Source organism: Hetaerina americana, unplaced genomic scaffold, assembly GCF_022747635.1.
Source record: "Hetaerina americana unplaced genomic scaffold, ioHetAmer1.1.p SCAF_11, whole genome shotgun sequence".
Taxonomy (NCBI): domain Eukaryota; kingdom Metazoa; phylum Arthropoda; class Insecta; order Odonata; family Calopterygidae; genus Hetaerina; species Hetaerina americana.
This window is the reverse complement of record NW_027286181.1, coordinates 14,229,584-14,250,872: the sequence shown is the minus strand read 5'-3', so window position 1 is coordinate 14,250,872 and position 21,289 is coordinate 14,229,584. Positions and strand designations below refer to the sequence as shown.

Genomic DNA, 21,289 nt, shown 5'->3' with positions numbered 1-21,289 from the left:
GCATTCATTTTGTGCGCAACTGCCAGAGGAAAATATTCGTGTCGTTGACGTTCGAGAAAAGCAAACCAAAAAAGGAAACCAAACTTTTGCTGCCTACTGAGCCAAGATTGGAAGGCCTATACTTCTTCACTATCTTTAGATGGTGCTCGTACGAAATCACACGACAACTTATTCTGGAGTGGACACGTAAAGTTCTAAGACTGAAGCAGACGTCAATTTGATTGATATTTATCACTGTGTTGTGTTAATTCTTAGGTAAGTGTTCAAAACAGGCATAGCACAGTTATTACACTATTTTAATATGCGAACAAGCTAGTGTGTTACTTTTTCATATTTGTTTCGTGAGCTGACTTCCCTAACTACTTAGAAAATGCTCTCATCAGTATCAAACAAAGCAAGTAATACTTACTTGTTTCATTGAAGAATTGTTGATTTGTAATTGACTTGCATGGTTAAATCCATTTTTATAATTTGGGTAATTCAACATGGCAAATGATGAAGCCCTAAACTTTATGCCTTCGCGACATTTGTCCCTTTCCAAGGTTTTAGCTATTGAAGCGAGCTATAATTGTTTCTTTAACGTCACAGACAATTAAAATGACATTGTCGTCAAAATGACATTTGGCAACCCGTATAGTTTAATTTTTTTTAATTTTAGTTAATAAATACATAAAGCCGCTGGTAGTCAGTAAAGTAATCCAAGATCAACGAATATGCCATTGGACGAATGCCAATTTTTTATGTGCCCTAATATGGTATTTTTATGAGCTGTGAAATTGATGGTTTTTCATTTTTTTACCCGTTGATGAATTAGAGAGAAATTCACCTGTTTATCACGTAGTTATTACTATCGCGTAATTGTCCTGATTTATGGCATATTTATATCAGGTGCATTATTTATAATATGTCCAGCGTAAATGCCTAAGCGTCTCTGAATCACTGGTGAGACTCCTCTTAAGTAATAACTGTTAATAAATTCTACCACCTACTGTCGCAGAAATGTTAGATTAAACATTATTCTTCTTTATTCTCTTATATGGGTTTAAGCGAGTGAATTACGGTCTAGGATTTTATCATTTGGGTGTTAGCTGCCTTTATTACGTGCCATTGTGTTCATTTTAATTCAAGATAATTTATGGCAATGGTTTCGCTTGATTCCCTCTACTCTATACTCATTCAGTGCCCAGAAATTCCCCTGTTATTTTTAGTGAACCATTTTAATTATGCAAGATTCTGTAAAGTTATTTATTGACATCTTTTTATAGGTATGGCAGAAAGTGATAATGCTCAAAAACCATCAAAAGCAGAGCTCAAGAAGAGGTTGACTGCAATGCAGTATCATGTCACACAAGAAAAAGGCACAGAAAGGTATTTCCAGTTATTTTAAATGCATCATTATATGTGTGGCTTGGATCTCAGATCACCCGTGTCTTTTTTCCCTGAGCCTTTTTTATTGAATATTATCTCTCTCTGTAAAAAGTCATGTGCTGAAATTTGGAGTCAATGGACCCTATTGCCAACAGTTTCACGCATTTGACAGTCTATGTCAATAGAAGTGAGGAATTTTAGGTTCTACTTCAATTTTCGTGATATTTTCAAATCCATTATTATTAGTAATTTGATATTATTTGTTTAAAATTATTAGATGATTAATTATTTTGTGATATTATAATTTACAATTTTATGTCCACAGTTATCATATCATAAACGTATGAATAGGTAACTTATGGAGCATATTTTCAGTTATGTATTTCAGCTATCTTAAAGTATATAAATAAGCTTTAAAGATGGCTATCCTCACATCACGACACTACTCATATTATTAAATACTGAATCTTAGAGTGCATGTTAATTTATATTACAGCTTTTAATCAGTTGGACAGTGTTTGTAAGTATTTTTTTAGAGCAGATGGGTTTCAGAATGTATTTATTACGTTTCCTCCCATTTTTTGAGCAACTGGTAATCAATTAAGTTCTTAAATACTTATTCAAAGAAACTAGGGGAAATTCTACCACAGTGTTTTCAGGAGAGTCACCCAGTTGTGGACATCCATCTGGTGAGGGTAGAGATAGTTATGTGTGGCATGTGAAATTCATGTATAATGAGAAGCCTTATGAGTGGGGAATGACCTTCATTGCCGACCTCAACTCATCCTCTGTTTCCTCCTCCCAAATCGCTTTCCTTGATGTGAACATATCATTAATGGACTAACATTCCACACTTCTATGCATAGAAAACAGGCTAACAACAATACTTGCTATAATAGTTGCCACCTCTATCACACCAAATGCTCCACCATTCCTTATACCCTTTCAATACCAGGACACTGAATCCTCAATGACCCCGACTCCCTTGATAAATTCCTCTCAAACTTACGCCATTCCCTCCTCCTAGGAGGTTATCCTGAGTCCATCCTAAAAATAAAATCCGAAGACATGCTTACACTCCCAAACCTTCTCCTTCTACAGAAAGCCACCCCTTTCAATTTTCACCACCTACTTCCCTGGCATAGAGTTTCTGGGATCCATCCTAAAAATCGTCAACCCTATCCTCAAGAAGTACAATTCCACCACCATCCTTTTTCCCAAATGTCCCTCCATTAATTTCAAATTCCCTGCTAACTTATGAAGTCTCTTCAAATCAGACTATCCACTTATTAAATCCCCACCCTATCCCAATGCCGCTCCCATACCCTGTAATAAACCAAGATGTTAAACATGTCCTATTTTCAAAACCTAAATCCCATCCATCCCGTAACCATGTTTAATTAGGAAAAAATATATTTTGCATCTAGGTGTTGCTGGTGAATCATACAATGAGAAGCAATATTTCAGGATTTTTAATACGCTTAAACCACCCCTGAGAAATAATTATTCATTCTTACAGTGCCGCTTATAAATATTCCTATGCCACACCTATTACTGGGATTGAAAATACCCTTTGCTAATTGTCTCTAATGGAATATTTTGTCGGCGCTGTTACTTTGTGGAATATAATCATTATTGAAAAAACACCTTGTAATGTACCTTACTTTATTGAAACAATTGACCAGTTTTAATGTTTTCTCATTATTATCATTTGTACTCCATTTAACAAACATTGCCATCTAACTTATGGACCTGTTAGATGAAGATGAAGGGTCAGATGGGGAAAGGAGGGAGAGAGAAGATAAGATACATTCATAAGGCATATAGTCAAGCAAAAGTCAACTTGCAGTAATTCATTGGGGCATTGGGGAGTGGAATAAGGCTAAGGGTGGACAGAGGCATTAAACACTGGTTATGGGTTTCGTGAAATCATGTAATTTAACAGTTTGGTTTAAAAAAATTCTTTTATGGTTGAAAATCTCATACTGTTCTGAAAAAAATGCATTATTCTAACTTTGTCACAATTTTGTAAAATTTCTGGAATAAAAGCATGCATCTCAACCAGCAAAGTTTTATCAAATGGAGACCTATTGTCATGATTTTGAAAAATTCTAAATGTTCTGTAGTCTGAATTCAAAACTTCATGTCAGTAGAAAAACAATTGCAATTTGAAATTTGCATATCAATAAATACCTATTTTTTATTTGTTCTTTTTCAATAGATGTCTCAAAATAGATCTACGTATATGGGCGAATTCAAAGCTACAAGGAAAGTTCTTCCTTCAAGTCTTCATCTTTTTTGTACCTCATGAAGCACAGTAGGATAGAATGGTTATAATAGTTGATTCATCAATTTGAATTCCACAGCATGCTATTATTTTTAATCCTCTGTACAGGATTTGCTCCCCAACACCATTAGCCTTATCTACAATCCTCAAAATGCTGTTGACCGAAACCAGTATAGCCTCAAGTTTTTGAGAAGCATGGTTACCAAAATTTTCTGTAACACATCAACAGGCTTTACCATGTTTAATGGTTTTTTTACCACTTTACTTGGTGTATTTATCATCCTTATTTTTCTTTTTGGAAGTTCGTCTTTCGCTAATACAATTCTTTCCCTAATGTCCATCTTTTTCTTTAATATACTGTCAAAATTCATGCACTGCTCCAGTTTATTCCCCCTATTATAATATTCAAAATAGTTTCCTTAGTTTTTAGATTCTCAAGAAGCAGGAAAGTTAAGTCAGGAAACCATAGAAACACAGCAAAATCCAAGAGCTTCTATAGAAAGCCAGCACTCGAAGTTCTTGTTTTAATGTTCAAACTTAGCTGACCAATGAGAGGGCACATGATTAAACCAGAGATCTGTATAATACAGGCAAAATTCATTTTTAAAAGTATATGACTTCAAGATTCCAATTTCAATGCCGGCAAAACTGCATTGTCTAAAAAAATTGGATCCTCACTTACATGGTCGAGAAGCTCTTGTAATATCAGTGTGCACGTTTCCTTTTGTTCGTACGTGAGCACTCGCAGCACCAACTTTGCATATACTTCTCTCATACTCATCTTTTGGGTCACTCTTACATCACTTTTAGGGTTGCTAAGTTCGTCAGAAACCATGCGAACACTTAATCTTGTATCCCCTGATCAAAAAAGCCTTCACTCTTGCAAGATTTTCATCACTGTGTGAGTTCAGCATCTTCTCTACCCTCCCGAAGCAACTTAAGCCACTCTAGAAGTAGTAGTAGTAGTATTTAGGGGAGGCGACCGACAGCTGAGGTCATTTGCACCATTAGGAATGGACAGGAAAGGATGAAGGGTGGAGAGAAACCTGGCATCAGTATTAGCCTACTCTTTATGAAAGGCGCCAAGGGGTCCAAAGCTTAACATCCCATCCGACGGACAACGTACTCACTCAAAGTACCCTCCACAAAGCACTTCAAGTTGGGATCGAGATACCACTGAAAAGTATTCAACACCACAGGGATATGAACCCGGGCACTCTGGATGGGAAGCCAGTGCGATAGCCACGGCACCATCTCGATCCCCTTAAGCCACTCAAAAACACCCGACCTATCCGTGGCATTATTATCATAAGGTGCCTTCAGCATGTCATCAGTCTCTTTCCTGTTTTTGCCCAGTTTCACACACATTCTGATGGTGTAGAACTTCCAATAACCAGTTCATTATGAAGTGTGATGAGATCACATGATAGAGGTTTTGCAAACGAGCAATCCATGCTTTATAAAGGCTGGGAGCCAACTGACATTGGGTTCCAGCCTTTCCTGAGACTCCCATCCCTCAAACTCAGCCAGAGAAAGCACCACCCATCCATCCCTCTATCCAGGAAAAAATAAGTTGTACTAGTTTTGGGACAGACCTTATATATAGTGAACAAGGAGGAATCATCGACTTGCATACATACAGATGGGCAGTGCAATTTCCATGATATATAACCTTAACCACCATGAGCTACTCTGGTACAAGCCAATATTGCACAATACAATGGAAATGCAAAACTTTTTGCACATGTCTGAAACTCATTTTATTATTGTAATAGAATCAGCATGATGATCGTTATTAATATTTCATAGTCTACTATTTAAGGTAAGATTTGGATGAACAGAGACTGTCCACTCCTAAATATATTAACCATACCAAATAAGACACACCCTAAACTACAATTAACTTCTGTTCAATTCCACATTCATTCTATCTCCCTTCATTCCATTCAACAACTCTGTCCTTCAGAAAAACAACCTACGCGGTGACATCCCGAGAATGGAGAGTCTTTTAACTCTGTCCTTTTTTTACCCCTATCTGACATTCCCTAGTGTCATATATCACAGTCATCAGGATTCCATTGCCAATTAAAATGTTCTGGATCTATCTTTCCTGCTGCCTTTGGATTTCAATTCTCTATTTTGTACTCACATGTATGTATTCACGAACTGTACGTTGTTCTACTTTCTTCAAGATGTTGTTTAACATGATTAATTACATTCTCACTGTTTATTAAGGAGCCATGAAGATATTTTTGTAGTGTTATTACTACTCTCACCCCGTAAATATATTCTGCTCTCAGCTATCCCAGCTATCATCTCTTGTTTCTAAAGAAAATTCCAAAATAAATATCCTTTCCCTGTGAACCTAAGCACAGTTCATGATTTGTCCAATGTGTGATGTGATAATCATTGCCAAATTATTTTTTTTTGTATTTTTCTGTAAATTCAGTTTGACCCTGACCAGCCCTCTGAAACACTGATCTTGTGTCTTGACCCATTTTTATGAAGTAGTTCTTGTTTATTGGCCAGTGAATGGAATGCCATTATCCACCCAGTTGACAAAGTGCCAAATAGTATTAAAGTGAGGTGGATGTGATGACATTCATTGTACATACCAATTTGTAAGTTATTGTGCATTGAAGCATCCTAAGTATTACTTCTTATTGCAATTAAAACTCTTCAGAGTAAGGTATATAGGGAAAAAACACTTTGGTTAGAGTGATTCATTTGCTCATAAATCTTCATTTAATGAGGTCACTATGTAATGCATTTGGCCAAGGTTTAAAACTTGAGTGCCAAGAGTCACACCAACTGACTGGTGACCTTGAATTAGTAGTTATCTTGGCTGGCATGTTCTCAAAAGCTTACTGGTATTTGTCCTTTGGCAGTGGATGAAAACCATTGTATATTATGACTTTGAAGTGGAGGTAGTTATTAAATTCAGGCATAAAAATGAAGGGAAGTTGTAGAGTGTTCCCATTGTTAACCAAAAAAATTGAGGTTTCATCTTGTTTACAAATGTATATTCATTAATTAATTTCCCTGGTTGTGTTCTGTTAAGAAAAAGGACAATTATTTGACAATTCAGGTTTCATATTATTCAGGGTCAGTAATTTGGGTTAGATATCTTGTTCATAACTGAATTGTGGACACCTTTTTTATTTTTTATATTGTTTGTCTACATAATCTCATCAAATAGAATATTTAATGCACAAAAGGCCAAGGGGTGTTATATGTACTCTGGTTTAAGCATTTTAGACCACTCTATTTGGAGTAAAATATAAGGAATTTAGCATAGTGATGTCTGGCACAGAAATGTGGTCACTGAAGAAGGAGGATAGACGGAAATTAGATGCTTTTGAAATGCGGGTATGGAGAAGGTGAAATGGACTGAAAGGAAAACAATTAAGGAACTACTTGGTATGGTGGGCGAGAAGAGGGGTTTGTTGGGAGAAACTCTAAGGAGACAGGAAAAATGGATGAAGGGGGTATTGATCGGCAGTGGGATTTTGAAGACTGTAATAGAGGGGAGAGTGCTAGGCAAACGAGGAAAGGGCAGGAACAGAATAGGGATCTTGGACAGGATGAAGGAAGTACTCAGAGATGAAGAGGGAGGTGATGTAGAGTAGGTTGTTAGATTGGGTTTTGTTAGGAGTCACAAAATATAGTCCATCCAAAACCTACCTTTACCGGTAGTTTACTTAATAATAATAAGGAGCTTCGTATTCATACCCTATAATATCACAGTTAAATATGTAGCTGCAAAGTTTTTATCACCAGATGATGAGAATATTGGACTACTTCTCTCCAATATTTTTTATAATCAATGAGTCATTTTGTTTCAAGGTCTTCTGAAACATGAACATCTTTGCATTGAATTCAATACTAAAACTTATAATATTGACTAAATACATTCTTTAGTTAGTAATGAGTTACTTATTGAATATGTAAAGGCATGAAGTCCTCTATTAGTCTCTCAATATATCTTCAGGTATTGGTTGGTAAAAAGTTATTGTCTCTCCCTGTCTCACCACGTGATGGATACCTTTAGTTATTAATATTTCTTGACAGATTCATAAAACTGCTTGTTATATATTAGTCATTGGTAGTCCCCAAGTATTCTTAATTCTCATTGTTTTTCAGGCACACATTTTGAATAGATCATAGAAATGATGATAATGGCTGAAGCAATGTATCTTTCCACCAATTTTTATTTGGCATGACTAGGTTCAACAAATCAGCTTCATTATCAGGTACAAAATATTACCTACAGGTTGGTTATATATATGCTCACAAGTGGAAATGAAGAGGGGGGAAGAGGTGGCCTCCTATTTCCCCCCATCTTTACCTCCACTCATGAGCATACATAAAACCAACCGGTACATAGACTCCATGATAATGATGCTGATTCATCAAAACTAGTCGCACATAATAAAAATTGGTTTAAAGAAACATTACTTTTTTTTACTTCTGTGATAATGGATTTCCAACGAAGCAAAGCCTGAAAACATCGCATGATCATTGCCTTACATTATCATAGTCTAATTATCACTATATTCTCAATTATCATTATGATGAATTCTGTGGTAGCTCAACTTTATGGAACTCCATGATTAATTGTGACCAATAAAAACTTCATGAGTTCAACTGGATTTGATTTAAAATGACAGGATTTTGTTGACTGTTCAGTAAAAATGTCCATTTTAAATAAAGTTAGTGGAATTCACAAAGTTTTTCTTTTTCACAATTCATGTACACAATCACTTTCCGTTTTGGATCTCAATGTCTTTATTGCAACAAAATCCACATCGAAAGCTAAACCATCACAGCTGATAAAAAAAGAAAACTTTAAACTGAAACATGAATAAGAAAACAAAAAAGTTAATAAAATAAGCATCAAACTACAAACAATAAAAAACAGCAAACATTTTGAAAGAGAGGTTGGAGGAAATGGGGGATAAATTAGAAAGGTGAGGGAGAAAAAGCTACCTCCATTTAAATGACAATGGAATCTTTGTATTACAAATACATCTCACTATGGAGCAAGGTATATGCAGAAAAATAATGGGCTTGCTGGATTGAATTAAGGGATGTAGGAAGTTTATGGAGTTGAAGAATAGCATATTGTATTACAGGTTTTACTGCTTATTTTGTGTGTACTTAGGTGGAGTTTAGAAATATACCATTGATTGCAATGAAGCTACAAAAACCTGCCTTGACCAGTATACTTTTTACAATAAGTGAAGTCTAAAACAAGAGATAATGAGGCCCAGGATGAAGGGGAAGGATGTGGAGTTTGGGAAAAAGCTCCTACTTACTCCATCTGTTATATTAAAAAATGAAAAACCTGCCAAGGGGCAAAAATATATTCATATGATTTTAAGAAAATAGTCAGAAACACATATCAGTACAAGTGCAATGCTAGTAGAGACTGAATGAAGAATTGGTAGAGTATCAGAGCTTGGCAAGTTGAAGTTCCATGGTTCAATTCCCTGTCTAGGAAATATGTTTTTCTGCTTGGAGCAGCTCAGGATTGAATTGATTCTCACTTTTGTTGTGGCATGCCTTGAAATATTTTTGTAAGATCTCATTAGACCCCTTATCTTGCAGGGCGTACACAGGAAAATACTACAAGTTCTCAGAAGCTGGGGTTTATAGCTGTGTTGTGTGTAAGCTGGAGCTCTTTTCATCAGAAGCAAAATATGACTCTGAATGCGGGTGGCCAGCGTTCTCCAAAGTCCTTCAAAATGGATTAGTAAAGCTCTCAAAGGATACCTCCCATGGTGGGTAATGTGGTGTCCATATATTTATACTTGCCATTCATTAAGTTTTTATTATCTTTAGTCATAATATTTCAACATTTTTATTAATAATTTAAAAATCATTGGTCCTTATGTCTATAAGAATAGGCTAATGGTATCTTTAATGTTTTAAATAATGTCTTGGTCTTTCTACCACTGGAATTAAACATGATTCCTCATGTGAACTGAAACAAGTGTGTAAGTGTTGACAGTGATTTTTACCAAAAGTAACTTTGTCATTTTGAGACCTAATTTCTCAGAATGGAGATGCCATATTAATTTGTGTAGTAATCTCCTCCTGACAACGGTGGTTAGAATTTTTCATATGCGTACATCCTCAGTTAATTCATCAATTTGAGATGCATACTTTGAATTTTTCATTCAAAGGTTTCCCTAGCCTCAGGGTCACTTATTCCATGGATTCTAAAAATTTCACTGTAGTATTTTTTACACACAAAAAGCAGCTACAATATCATTAGCCGAAGTAAAAGCTGGGCCAGCAAACTTGGTCATTATTCAGGTTTCCATGCCACCAGTTAATTATAGGGAGGAAGAATTCAATAGGTTATCAGGTAGAGGAGGACATGATCGAGGGTGGTCCTAGTGGGAAACATTTGATAGTGATGGGTGATTGGAACATGATGGTAGGCAAAAGATGAGAGATAGTGAGGTAGGTGACAACCATTTAAGAAAGCAATAGAGTTTCGTTAATCATGTTAATCAAAATGAACACTTTCTTTAGTCCACACTAAAAGAGTATATTTACATTGAAAATGCTTCAGGATTCAGGAAGTTATCAGTTAGACTGTGTTATGGTTAGGCTGGGACTTAGAAACACCGTGACAAATCATAGTTTCCCAGAAACGGATGCAGACTCAGACCATAATTTAGTAGTAGTGAAGTGTAGTGATTCAAAAAAGTAAAATAGGGAAGATGGAACGTAGAAGCAATAACTGGATGGACAAGGAAGAAGTATCAGCAGTCTGTTGAGAGAACCACGAGTGAGGAAAGGGAGGTGTGTAGTATAGAGGATAATTGAGAAAATATTAAAAAAGAGATATTAAAAGCCACAAACAAAACAATATGAACTCTAGATACGAAAAGGTAAAATAGATCATGGATAATGACTAGATGATTAGAAAGATAGATGAGTCACAGAAGTGTGATGGAAAATGCAGTGCAAGGATATGGAAAGTTTATAAAGTTAGAGTGAAATTGGTGCACTGTACAGGAAGATGAAAGCGCTATCTGCGAGTAAGAGGGGAAAATCCATGCAAACCAAATATATCCGAGGGAAAATATGCATTACACCAGGGAAGATTCAAAAGAGATGGAAGGAATATATAGAGGAACTAAATACATGGTAAAGCCATTAAGTCAGCAAGCTTAGGCATAGAAAGAGAACATGACATTGATGAGGATAGCTTAGGTCCAGGCTTACTTGATGGCAAAATAGAAAAGGAACTAAGGAATTGAAATCAAATAATAGCATAGGGGGTAGGCAAAATTCCCATTGAGCCACTTAAACGTTTAGGAATAGGTGGTATGAAGAGTTTTTATGAACTAATTAATACCATTTAAGTGGAAGGAGTTTTGTCTGGAAGATTTTTTCAGGGCAATGGTTCAGCAAAAGTGGGTCTCAGGATCAACAAGAGGAGCAGGGCAAATGTTTACTTAAATGATCATCAGTTTGGGTTGAGAAAGGGGAGAGGTTAGCGAGATGCCATATCAGTAATAATGGAGACAAGCATTAACACTTGTAGGATGCTATCAAGATATATTAGTCTGTCATAAATTTCATCAGGTTTGATTGCATTAAATTTGATAATTTTAGTCAATTGGTAATCACACATTTTTTTTGGGAAAATTGTGTATACATCTGACAGGTTACTTAAGGCAATGATACTCAGAAGTAGTGCTTAGTAAGTCAATTTTTATGACTTGGTATGGAAAAACATGTGTTTTTTTTTGTTTGGAAAAACCTGGAAAATTCAGAAATAATTGAATTGAGAAATAATTGGCAATTTTGCTTAATCCATCTCCACGTTGACCTATTTTAGCGCAAGCTTATCAAATAAAACATTTTTTTAATATTATTTTATTGAAAAAATATGTTTAACTCCAATCCCTCAACTACCATTAAATACTCAGTGAGCAGATCAAGTAATTGTGCGCCAATGCCTCACCATCAATTATCTCAGGTTAAAAAATATTTGAGTTGAATACATGACTGAACGTGCATGTGTTGATTTAATTTATTTTGGCATCTCGAGTGAAATAATTAGAAAGGTGCATAGTTGAATTTTGGGTATCCAGTCATGGAACGATGTTGCTGCCATCATCTATTTTGCTGATGCATCACCACTGGTGCACTTTCCTTGCAGTTATAAAAGCCATGGGATCACCTATAAGCAACTAAACTAATTCTCTGGTGGGCTTTAATCAGAATTAATCCATTGGGCAATTACTCTTTCCTTATTGTTCGTTATCATTTATTGTCAATGAACTTATATAATTTTATTTTTTTAGGATATTTTTTGCAAGCTTACTTTCTCAGAAAATAAAAAAAAAGTCTGTTAACCTTTCCGTTGATGATTACATCCCTGCATTGGGTGAGAATTTCTCATTATTTGGTGTTAATAAATTAATACTTTTCCCTTTCTAAAATGGTGGTGGAACATTCAAATTTGATTTCTTCATTGCACACAGCTCTTTCGAGACCACCATGTATGTATGTGGCAGCAGTTGACTTATATTTCCATTGGGAAATTGTTTTATTGAATGTTTAGCATGCGATTAAAGGAAACAAGAGCATCATTTGCACTCATTTTTTCTCAAGAGTTGCGGGCACTTTGTCAGAAAATTAGTGCATGAATTTATGTATAACTCTATCAGCATATTTTTTTATGCATCAATTTTATTCCGTCAACTGATTATTCCGATGGAAAAGGACCCATTAAATGTATGGATTTGCATTATGATTGTATGCAATGGCACCCACTGCCCATTGCTATAAAAGTGATAATTAATTAAAAATCTTATTGTATATCTGTGCATATTCTTTACCAGAAAGATTCTTTTGTTTGTGGAAATTTTTATTATATACTTTAAATACTGTCTTAATATTTTATCTATATCTTTTAATATATATCATAAGTAGGCATTTCAGTATTAGTAGTTAAAGTTTTTTACATATCGATTGGATTGCCATTTTAAAGCTTTCATAATGATTAATTCAGGTCAGCTGTACCTAATGGGACCTTGCTTAACAAGCACCTTGCACACTGAGTAATTCCCATAATGAGCAAAATATTTTTTAATAGATGACTATTTTAACCCCTCAAGCTGGTATAGGTATGCTTGGACCTCAGTCGCAGTATTTAATTTTTCTAAAATCTCTCCCTGTTGCAGTTTCGTTGAAAATAATTAAAATCTTTTAAAATGTTTATTCTGAAATAAAATAAAAATTGAATTATGTTAAATAGCTCATTCTATTTGGTAAAAATTTTACTTACGTTATATTTTAAATTTTCACTTCTTTATTCGCCTTTAAGTTGCGAACCTTCAGTCTAAAAGTTTAGTTTTGTGTGATATAATTTGAAACAATCCTCTTAAATATAGGTCTGAAATGCAGTTGGGGCACCAGTACACTGTATCCCTCCTTTTACCTCGTGCGGAGCACACCTGACATCTTCTTTGAGGCCTGGACTTCTTCCTGGTCGGCCATATCTTTTCAATCAAATAGCTTCCCGTTCAAAACTTCCTCTCTTGACCTTGCACTGTCACCTCCAATACTCACTTCTCTTTCTCCGTCCAGGTGTTCAACTAAATTCTATTTATTATTTTAACTCAAAAAAAGCTTATCCTTCTTGGAATCCATTACCGGGGTTATATTCAAGGTTTTTTTACTCCTCTTTTTGAAGAAAGAAATCTAACAACTGAGACTATAGATGGTGGTGAGGCCTTTTGCCCTCGCAATTTTACGACAAAACAAAAAGAAAGAATTATACACAAATGGTTCCAGAGAAATTAGATAGGGTGATCATATCAAGTAATAAAGACGAACAGAACCTGAGGACAAAGCATAAATGCAAAGAACTCGCATATCTCATTACCTCAGACTTTCTTCCTTTTAGAATGGCTTTTCATGTAGCCGAAACAGAACAATTAGGGAGACTCATTATCTAAGAGGCCAAGGGGAACTATAGATATTGTAAAAATAATCAAGGAGCAGGGTATACCTCAATCCAGATAAGGCCTGCCAACTGAGATGTATCACATACTGAGAACCACGCTGAGGGGTTAACATTGGCATTTTGCATAATGGATGATGAGGAAAGGAGAATTCTCTGATCGATTGTGTGCTTGCTGCTTCAGTGTATATTTAGCACTTGTTCCTCTGGCATCATGGTGTTGCTAGTGATCGCACACTTTCCAAACTGGTGTTCAGTCATATTTTTTGTGATTTTTTGTGCTAAATTTAATAATCCTTGCAAAAATTTCCCAGAAGAAAAAGCTACGTTGTTCAAACTTACATATTCTTAGTAATTTTGAAAGGTTGTTTCTCATATGGATAAATGTAAAGCAACTGCAATGTGACACTATTAGAAAGAATATCATTCTTGGGAAGGCAAAAGTGATTTTCACAATCTTGGTTAAGAAGACACAAGGATCGTTAATGCCTGAAGAAGAAGTGTTTGAGGTAAGCCATTGGTGATTCATGAGATTTAAATGAAAGACCGGCATTACAGTTTTGTGAGGCACGGTGATACAAACAAGCTTTGACTCAAGAACAGCAGAGAACTTCATCAGCAACTTCAAGAAGCTCGTAGATTCTGAGGGTCACCTGCCGCTACAGGATCTTAATTGTGATGAGTTGGGTTTTTTCTGGAAAAAGATGCTGAAGCAAACCTATATAACAGTAGAAGAGAATGCATTGCCTGACCGCAAGCCAATGAAAAATCTCCTCACTCTGCTATTTTGTGCCAATGCAAGCAGCAATTTGAAAATTAAACTCTACAAACCTTCATTAAGTGTAAAGCCCAGAAGAGCTGGCTAAATTTGATATGGCAGTCATGAAAAACTTTTTTATTCTATATTGAGAAGCATCACCCTAATAAGGTAGTGACCATGTGCATTTCTAATTTATGTAATGATAATGCTCTGTAGCATTTTCGCAAAATTCGTAAGCATCAGCAAGAGTAAATGTCTCTGGACAGCTTTCAAGTGAAAAAGAATGAAGAATTTGTCTAAAATAATAAACTTGTTATTTCAATTCTCTTTTGATTTCTACAAACGGACTTTGAATTCCAGCTTGGTTCATTCCGTGATAGAAGAAAAGATGAGGATGATTCACAATCCTTAACAATATATATGCGGTTCAATAAGTACCTATGTTAGAAATGAAGAAACCATTTTTTCAAAACATTTTTTTTAATTTTCAACATAGTCTCCTTTTAGAAAGGTACACTTCACCCAACGTTCCGGCCATTTTTTTAACCCCTCCAAAAAATTGGATTTTTTGAACTCTCCAAAATACGCCTGTCTCGGCGATAACTTCCTCGTTTGAGCTAAATTTTTTTCCCAAGAGCCATTTCTTCATGTTAGGGAATAAGAAAAAGTTGCAAGGAGCCAGATCAGGTGAATATGGGGGGTGCGGCAGCAATTCATAACGTAGTTCATGTAGTTTTCGATGTTGACAGCCTGATCAGCTTGATCAGACAGATGATCAGCTTGTTGTCCACCGTGAGCATACGCAGCACCCATCGGGCCGACAATTTTTTCATTGCCAACCTATCATGTAAAATATTACTTGCCATTCCAGTCGACACACCCACGGCCTCTGCTAATTTGCGCACTTTTGTTCGTCGATCAGGGAGAATCATGGCGTGGACTTTTTGAATGATTTCCTTGGTAATCACGTCTGCTGGGCATCCTGGTCGCTCCTCATCAAAAACAGATGTTCGCCCACGTTTAAATTCATCGAACCAAAATCTAACTGTGGTCATAGATGGCAAAGTGCCCCTATAAACAGCATCCAGCTTTGCTTATATCTCCTTGCATTTTTTCCCATCCAAAAACAAAAAGCAAATTACCAAATGATACTGATCTTTTTCCATCTAAGCGAAAATCACGAAACACATCTTACTCGAATGGCTGCCAAATCCAAACTAACCTTTAAATCAGTCTGAAATTTGTTTCACTGTTTGATAGATGGCAGCACACAATGATAACATAAACTTCCCTCAGGAATGCCCTTTGTCGTCAAACATGGGTACTTATTGAACCGCCCTCGTACAAGGTGTGGGGCTTAAATCCAGACAAGTTTCAATTTGAATATCTCGCCATGTCATAGTTCCACTAGAGGTCGGGATTAGCATTCTTTAAATCTATAGGCATCTAGTAAACAGTCATAACCTCAAAAGGACCGAGATGTCACGTTCAAGTGAATTGGAGTACAATTGAAGAGCTGCCATTATCGAAAGTGTTCACGCTGGGCGTTAGATTTCAAAATAGTTCGATTCTTCTGGTACCCCAGATCAACTGTTTACGATATTGTGGCTAAGTATAATGCTTGGGAGAAGTCTGGGGAAGGTTTCGCTAGCTCGGCGAGGAAACCTCATTTGCAGAAACGTGTGTTAGTCCGGATTTAAGCGCCGCACCCTGTATGTGTATAATTTTCTCTTTGATCTCTTTCAAATCTTGTACATAATTTATTTTTTCCGGCATGTGGCACAATATCTTGTTTTACATTCATTTATCCTGGTGAAATTGTTTTGCTTGATGAGTATTTCACATGGCGTAAGAGATTCTAGAACAAATTATGCTCATTTTGCATGGTTCCACTGTACATGGTGCTTATCAGATTGTCAATACATAAAATTTCAGAATTGTAGTTAGGTGTTGTAACACTAAAAAGAAAATTCATAAACTAAAGATTTAAGTGAGGAAATTTTGATTTTACTTCTAAGATGCCTTTTTCTGTGATACATTATATGTACTCCTGATCGTCAAATATAAAATTTCCTTTTCTCTTGCATCAGAGAGTCCTCATTTATCTCTTAGTGTACGAAAGCTTGCCCTATGATTTGTCTTGATTATTATAGCAGTAAAGGCTTACTGAAACTCTTATCCATTTTCGGAGGGTTAATGCGAACATTTATGAGATTTAATGATGAAGAAAATGTTAATATTTCTCATACTTTGTTATTTTTCTCTTTCTCTTCCATTCTTTCTGGTTCCTCAACGAAACCATACTTTCAAACTACACCATTATCCAAACTGCCTTAAACTGTGACTAATTACTATTTCTTATCCACTCTCCGTTTCACGATAAAATTTGTATTTTTTCCTGTGTTGTTATAACTGTGTGATTTATTTAAACTGTATTTATCTGTTGTCTTAACTCATGCACATGCAAATTTTAAATTACCATGTTCTTTGGTTTAATTTCTTCACTGCAATGGGTCCAACTAATATATATATATATTTAATCCGACATCCATTTCACTGAACTTGTGGACATTGTTATTCCTCTTGGGTGAATTTTTTTAAATTTTGCTTAATCTAAATTGGATCCCAATCATGTTTAACATGCACCAAAATTACCTTTAATCACGCTTATATTTCACGTAATTTTAATCAAACTTTCTGGTTAACGGTCTCATAATGGGTTGATCCAATATATGTGTGTTCTTACTTACTATGTGTGTGTGCGCCTACCCTTGGTCTTTGACTCAATCTATCGTCTTGCATGCTTTTGGTAACTCTTTTTAAACGTCCCTAATTCTGACTCACTCAAAAAAAATCAATCCCCCTTTTAACTCCATTCCTCCTCAACCATGGTGGCCCATGTGTTTGCATGGTATTGTGCCTCAGTGGGTGCTAACCTGCTACTCCTGCTGACTGACCGATCGGCAGGAATGGTGCGCACCGAGGTCAGCTGCTCCCAGTGCGGTGCTCATCTCGGACATGCCTTCAACGATGGACCCCTTCCGACCAGGACACGTTTCTGCATCAACAGTGCAGCCTTGAACTTCCAGCCTCTGAACCAGCCCGAACAAACCAATGGAACTCAGCAGTGAGGAGGGCAAATGCAGCCTTCGTATTATTTTGTTTGTTTTTTTTTTACACAGAAGATTATAGGTCATGAACGTCACTGAGTATTTGCATCGACTGGATCGGAGGACATTAGTGAGAGAATCAAGAGATTTGCAAGATGAGTGGGGTAGGAGGAAATAATGAATTGTTGGCGGCTCACTAGGACAAGCTATATCGTCGGGTTGCACCCATAGCTGGACTAACAGTTAGGGGCATTTTCAGTCTGCAGACTTTGAGTCTGTGGGGGAATGTGCTTCCAGTATCTTATGACATAGATTTTTGCTGCCTTAGCAATCACATTTATGTTAATAATTTCAATGTGAAAAAAGTTACTGGTTCATATTTTGAAAGAAAAACTGGAAAATGCTCGTACTGGAATGTTGTTGCCTATCACATTTGATAACACGATGCCCTCGGAAAAGTTAGATTAAATTTCAGCCAATGTTAATGGCTATGGGCCATTCATAGTGTACCTAATTGCTAAAAATTTGCTTTCTTCTAAGGAATGATGATGATACAGTTCGTGATTGGTATTTTGTATGGCAATGGAATACTTGATGAATATGGTGCCATCATCATTATTCAAAGAAAACAGATTTGAATATCACTTGGATGAGAAATTCACATGACACGAAGGGACATTTAAGTATGTTGGATATGATGGCAATGTAGAATATGATGGAAGGAAGTTTTTTTTTTTTTTGGTATAACCGATGTGTGAGTCATTTTAAAAGTAAATAATGTTCTTTTGGTCACATGGTGTGATTGATATTAGATGGCGATGTTTCAATTTCTCACTTCCTGAAGTATTCAACACAAATTGGTGTCATTAAGGAGTACATGAGTTCCTAAGTGATTCGTACAAAACATTGCAATACAAGATGATGATATTAAATGCTAGGAATTTGGTTTTTTTCTAAGCATCTCTTGTATGTAATTCCCTGGAGGCATGCCGAGGTGTAAGAGGTGCCTTAGAATGAACTCTCAATCGTACAATCCTTAGTTCGGTCTAAATTAATGCACATGGAAGTGTGATAATTGGCATGTATGCGTATTTAATGATGTATTGTGTGAGTTAGTGTGATTTAACTTTCAAAAAAGTGAAGTTTGTATTGCATACATGCATTGTCAACTATGTAAGTTGATTATTCTTGAGCAAATATTTTTTTACATTGACAAATAATTGCAAACACGTTGATTACATGGGGAAATATTTTCATTTTGTGCCATACAGTGTAGAAATTAAATGTCAAGCTTTTTCTCACAAAGACCTCAATAAACTGTATATAATCAAATGGCACCCCTTTGTAAATTGTACAAAATGAACTCTTAGCTTTAAATCCGTTTCTCTCTATACTTGTATCTATTACTCTATCATGTATCGCATATTTTTGCTCCAGTCTCTTGTTGCTGTCATTATTATTTTGATGTAGATTTATAGGTTGCAATAGGAAATATTGCTCTATGAAATTTTACTAGTTTCAGGCGCCACCAGTGGAATATTTTTTTTTCTTCCAGTTTCACGCAAATCAAAAAAAATCATTGGTGCTTCGTATTGCATAAATTCACCTCATTTTTATGACAAAAGTATAATTTTTTTATTAATAATTTGAAATGTATTTATGGCAGTTATATCGCATAGTTCTTACCTCCTTAATTTAAAAATAATCGTAGATGTTGTGGGGATTATGTAGGTGCATGTTTTGTTTGAAGAAGGCCAGTACCAGTTTTAATTCTGTTGAGTATTAATATTATCTTGTAGGGAATAAAGTAAGTAATTATATGTCTACAATTTTTATGAAAAGTTTTTGGGGAATTGACCCAAGCAATTTTTACTCACATGAATTGTAATATTTTTATGGCTGGTTGTATTCCAGGATGTAATTTTTCACATAGTAATTGATTTAACATCATTTAAAGCTAATGTATTTAAATTGGTTATAAAGCAGCCAAAAATGCTTTTTTTTATTATTCTTGTCTTCTTACCAACACCCCTCTAACAAAAATTTTTAAAGGCATGATTTTTATTTTGCTTTCCTTTAAATATTTTTGCTAAAAAAAAATTTATTTATTTTCTTGGGACACATTTCAAACTTATTTATGTACCTGAGGCTGCAGGGAAAATGTGGAATGACGAAATGCTCTTAATGATGCTCATTGGCAATACTTAAGTTAATGAACAATATTCTCCTTTACATCAATGAAGAATGACTGTGAATGGGAGAAGTACGAAGAAGAATGTTAATTGAGTTTACTCTTGTATATTTTTAAGTACAGGAGAGGACCAACCTTTTTTGAGGATTGAAATGCATTGAATGAAGAATGAGATTCTAAATATTATCGAAATTTTTAAATTGGGAATTGTTATTTTATTGTTGTGCTCTCTAGGCTTTGTCCTAAGTATTTAAAAAAAAGCGAAGGTTTTTGGACTTCGTTAATGAAGGTAATATCAAGTGACTACTTTTGTAAACAGTTTTTCTGCTTTTTAAGCCTAGCATAATGCAACTGTGAAAATTGCAAAAAAGTGAGATTGTAATCCCAATTCAGATTAACTTATTTTTTTATTGTAGTCGTTAACTGTATTGTATTCTTGATTTACTAATTGCTAGTCATGAGCTTATTATTTTAAAAGTGCTTGTACATTGTTTTTGTATTTAACTGTGATTGAATTATGTCAGTTTTAAATTTTGTGTTGATGTTGTATATTTATTTTGGAGTATTTTTTGTTTTGTTATTAATACTGATTGTTATTATTTATGTATTTTAAGTGTGACCAAACTGAAACAATAGACTGCATTAAACATTTCATAATTGTTTGTTTTTCTATTTCCTAACCTTGTTTATATGACCAGTTGACTTTTCAAGAATGGGACAACCTAAATTTTGGCCAGAAACCCATGTGCTAGTAATAGTAGTATTTAGGGGAGGTGACCAACATGAGGTCATTTGCGCCATAGGGGATGGACAGGAAAGGATGAAGGGCGGAGAGAAACCCGGTTGGTATTGGCCTACTCTTAACGAAAGGCACCAAAGGGTCCGCAGCAGCCATCCGACGGACAGCATACTCACTCAAAGTGCCCTCCACAAAGCACGTCAAGTAGGGATCGAGATAACTCTGGTTGAAGTGATTTTCGTTGAAATTTGATCGCTATACTGGCTGGCCCAGAGTGCTCTTTGACTAACTGTTCCTGGGTGGTTAGGTGGAAATACCCTTTACCATGTCGATGTCAGGGTTTAGCCATCTTCACGGTTGAAATTCAAGGAATTTTTTGTTATTTCTACCACCTCTCTTATGAGTCTCGAGAAATAGCATTTTCCTTTGGTAGCACTTCTGTTTACCAGGAATCTAATTTAGGCCAGCTGTGGATTTGTTTCTGTGTGTGGAGACATTGGTTTTTAGATTAATATCCGAACAGGGGTTGACAAACATTGATGATGGTGCATTTGCACAATGTGCAATTAGCTTGAAAGACAGTTTGGCAAGGAGCAGATATGTAGTGCCTGTTAAATTTGTTAGCCAGACATGAGTAGCTCATGATGGTAACCTATTTACTGAAATATAGAGAATTGTTTAATCATCATGAATGAAGTTTTTATTTTCTCTTGTTGTCAATGGATTTACAGGATATTACTGCGGCAAACATTTACTCTTCGTGTAGTTTTTCTTCTATTGAAGGTGTATCCATTGCATATGTCGGATTATACTGTAGGTCAAAATTATTAAGTTAAAATG

At 35.6% G+C, this 21,289-nt stretch overlaps 1 protein-coding gene across 2 annotated transcripts; it reads left to right on the top strand.

The window, feature by feature from the left end:
* The first annotated feature begins 27 nt into the window (after positions 1-27).
* Positions 28-20,347, top strand: LOC139700937 (peptide methionine sulfoxide reductase MsrB-like). Of its 2 annotated transcripts, none has more exons than XM_071599432.1 (4): positions 28-255; positions 1,266-1,368; positions 9,266-9,438; positions 17,377-20,347. In XM_071599432.1, exons 2-4 carry the CDS (start codon positions 1,268-1,270, stop codon positions 17,538-17,540), a joined length of 438 nt encoding a protein of 145 aa, XP_071455533.1. In that variant the 5' UTR covers positions 28-255; positions 1,266-1,267; the 3' UTR covers positions 17,541-20,347. The 2 variants fall into 2 exon arrangements, with proteins under 2 accessions (XP_071455533.1, XP_071455531.1); XM_071599430.1 differs by having other exon boundaries at positions 17,335-20,347.
* The last annotated feature ends 942 nt before the right edge of the window (positions 20,348-21,289 follow it).

Excerpts from the sequence above, each read along its gene's own strand:
- LOC139700937 (XM_071599430.1), top strand. The coding sequence starts at position 1,268 with ATGGCAGAAAGTGATAATGCTCAAAAACCATCAAAAGCAGAGCTCAAG. Across the intron at positions 1,369-9,265 it reads CAAGAAAAAGGCACAGAAAG|GGCGTACACAGGAAAATACT; the intron begins GTATTTCCAGTT and ends CTTATCTTGCAG. Across the intron at positions 9,439-17,334 it reads CTCAAAGGATACCTCCCATG|TGGGTGCTAACCTGCTACTC; the intron begins GTGGGTAATGTG and ends ATTGTGCCTCAG.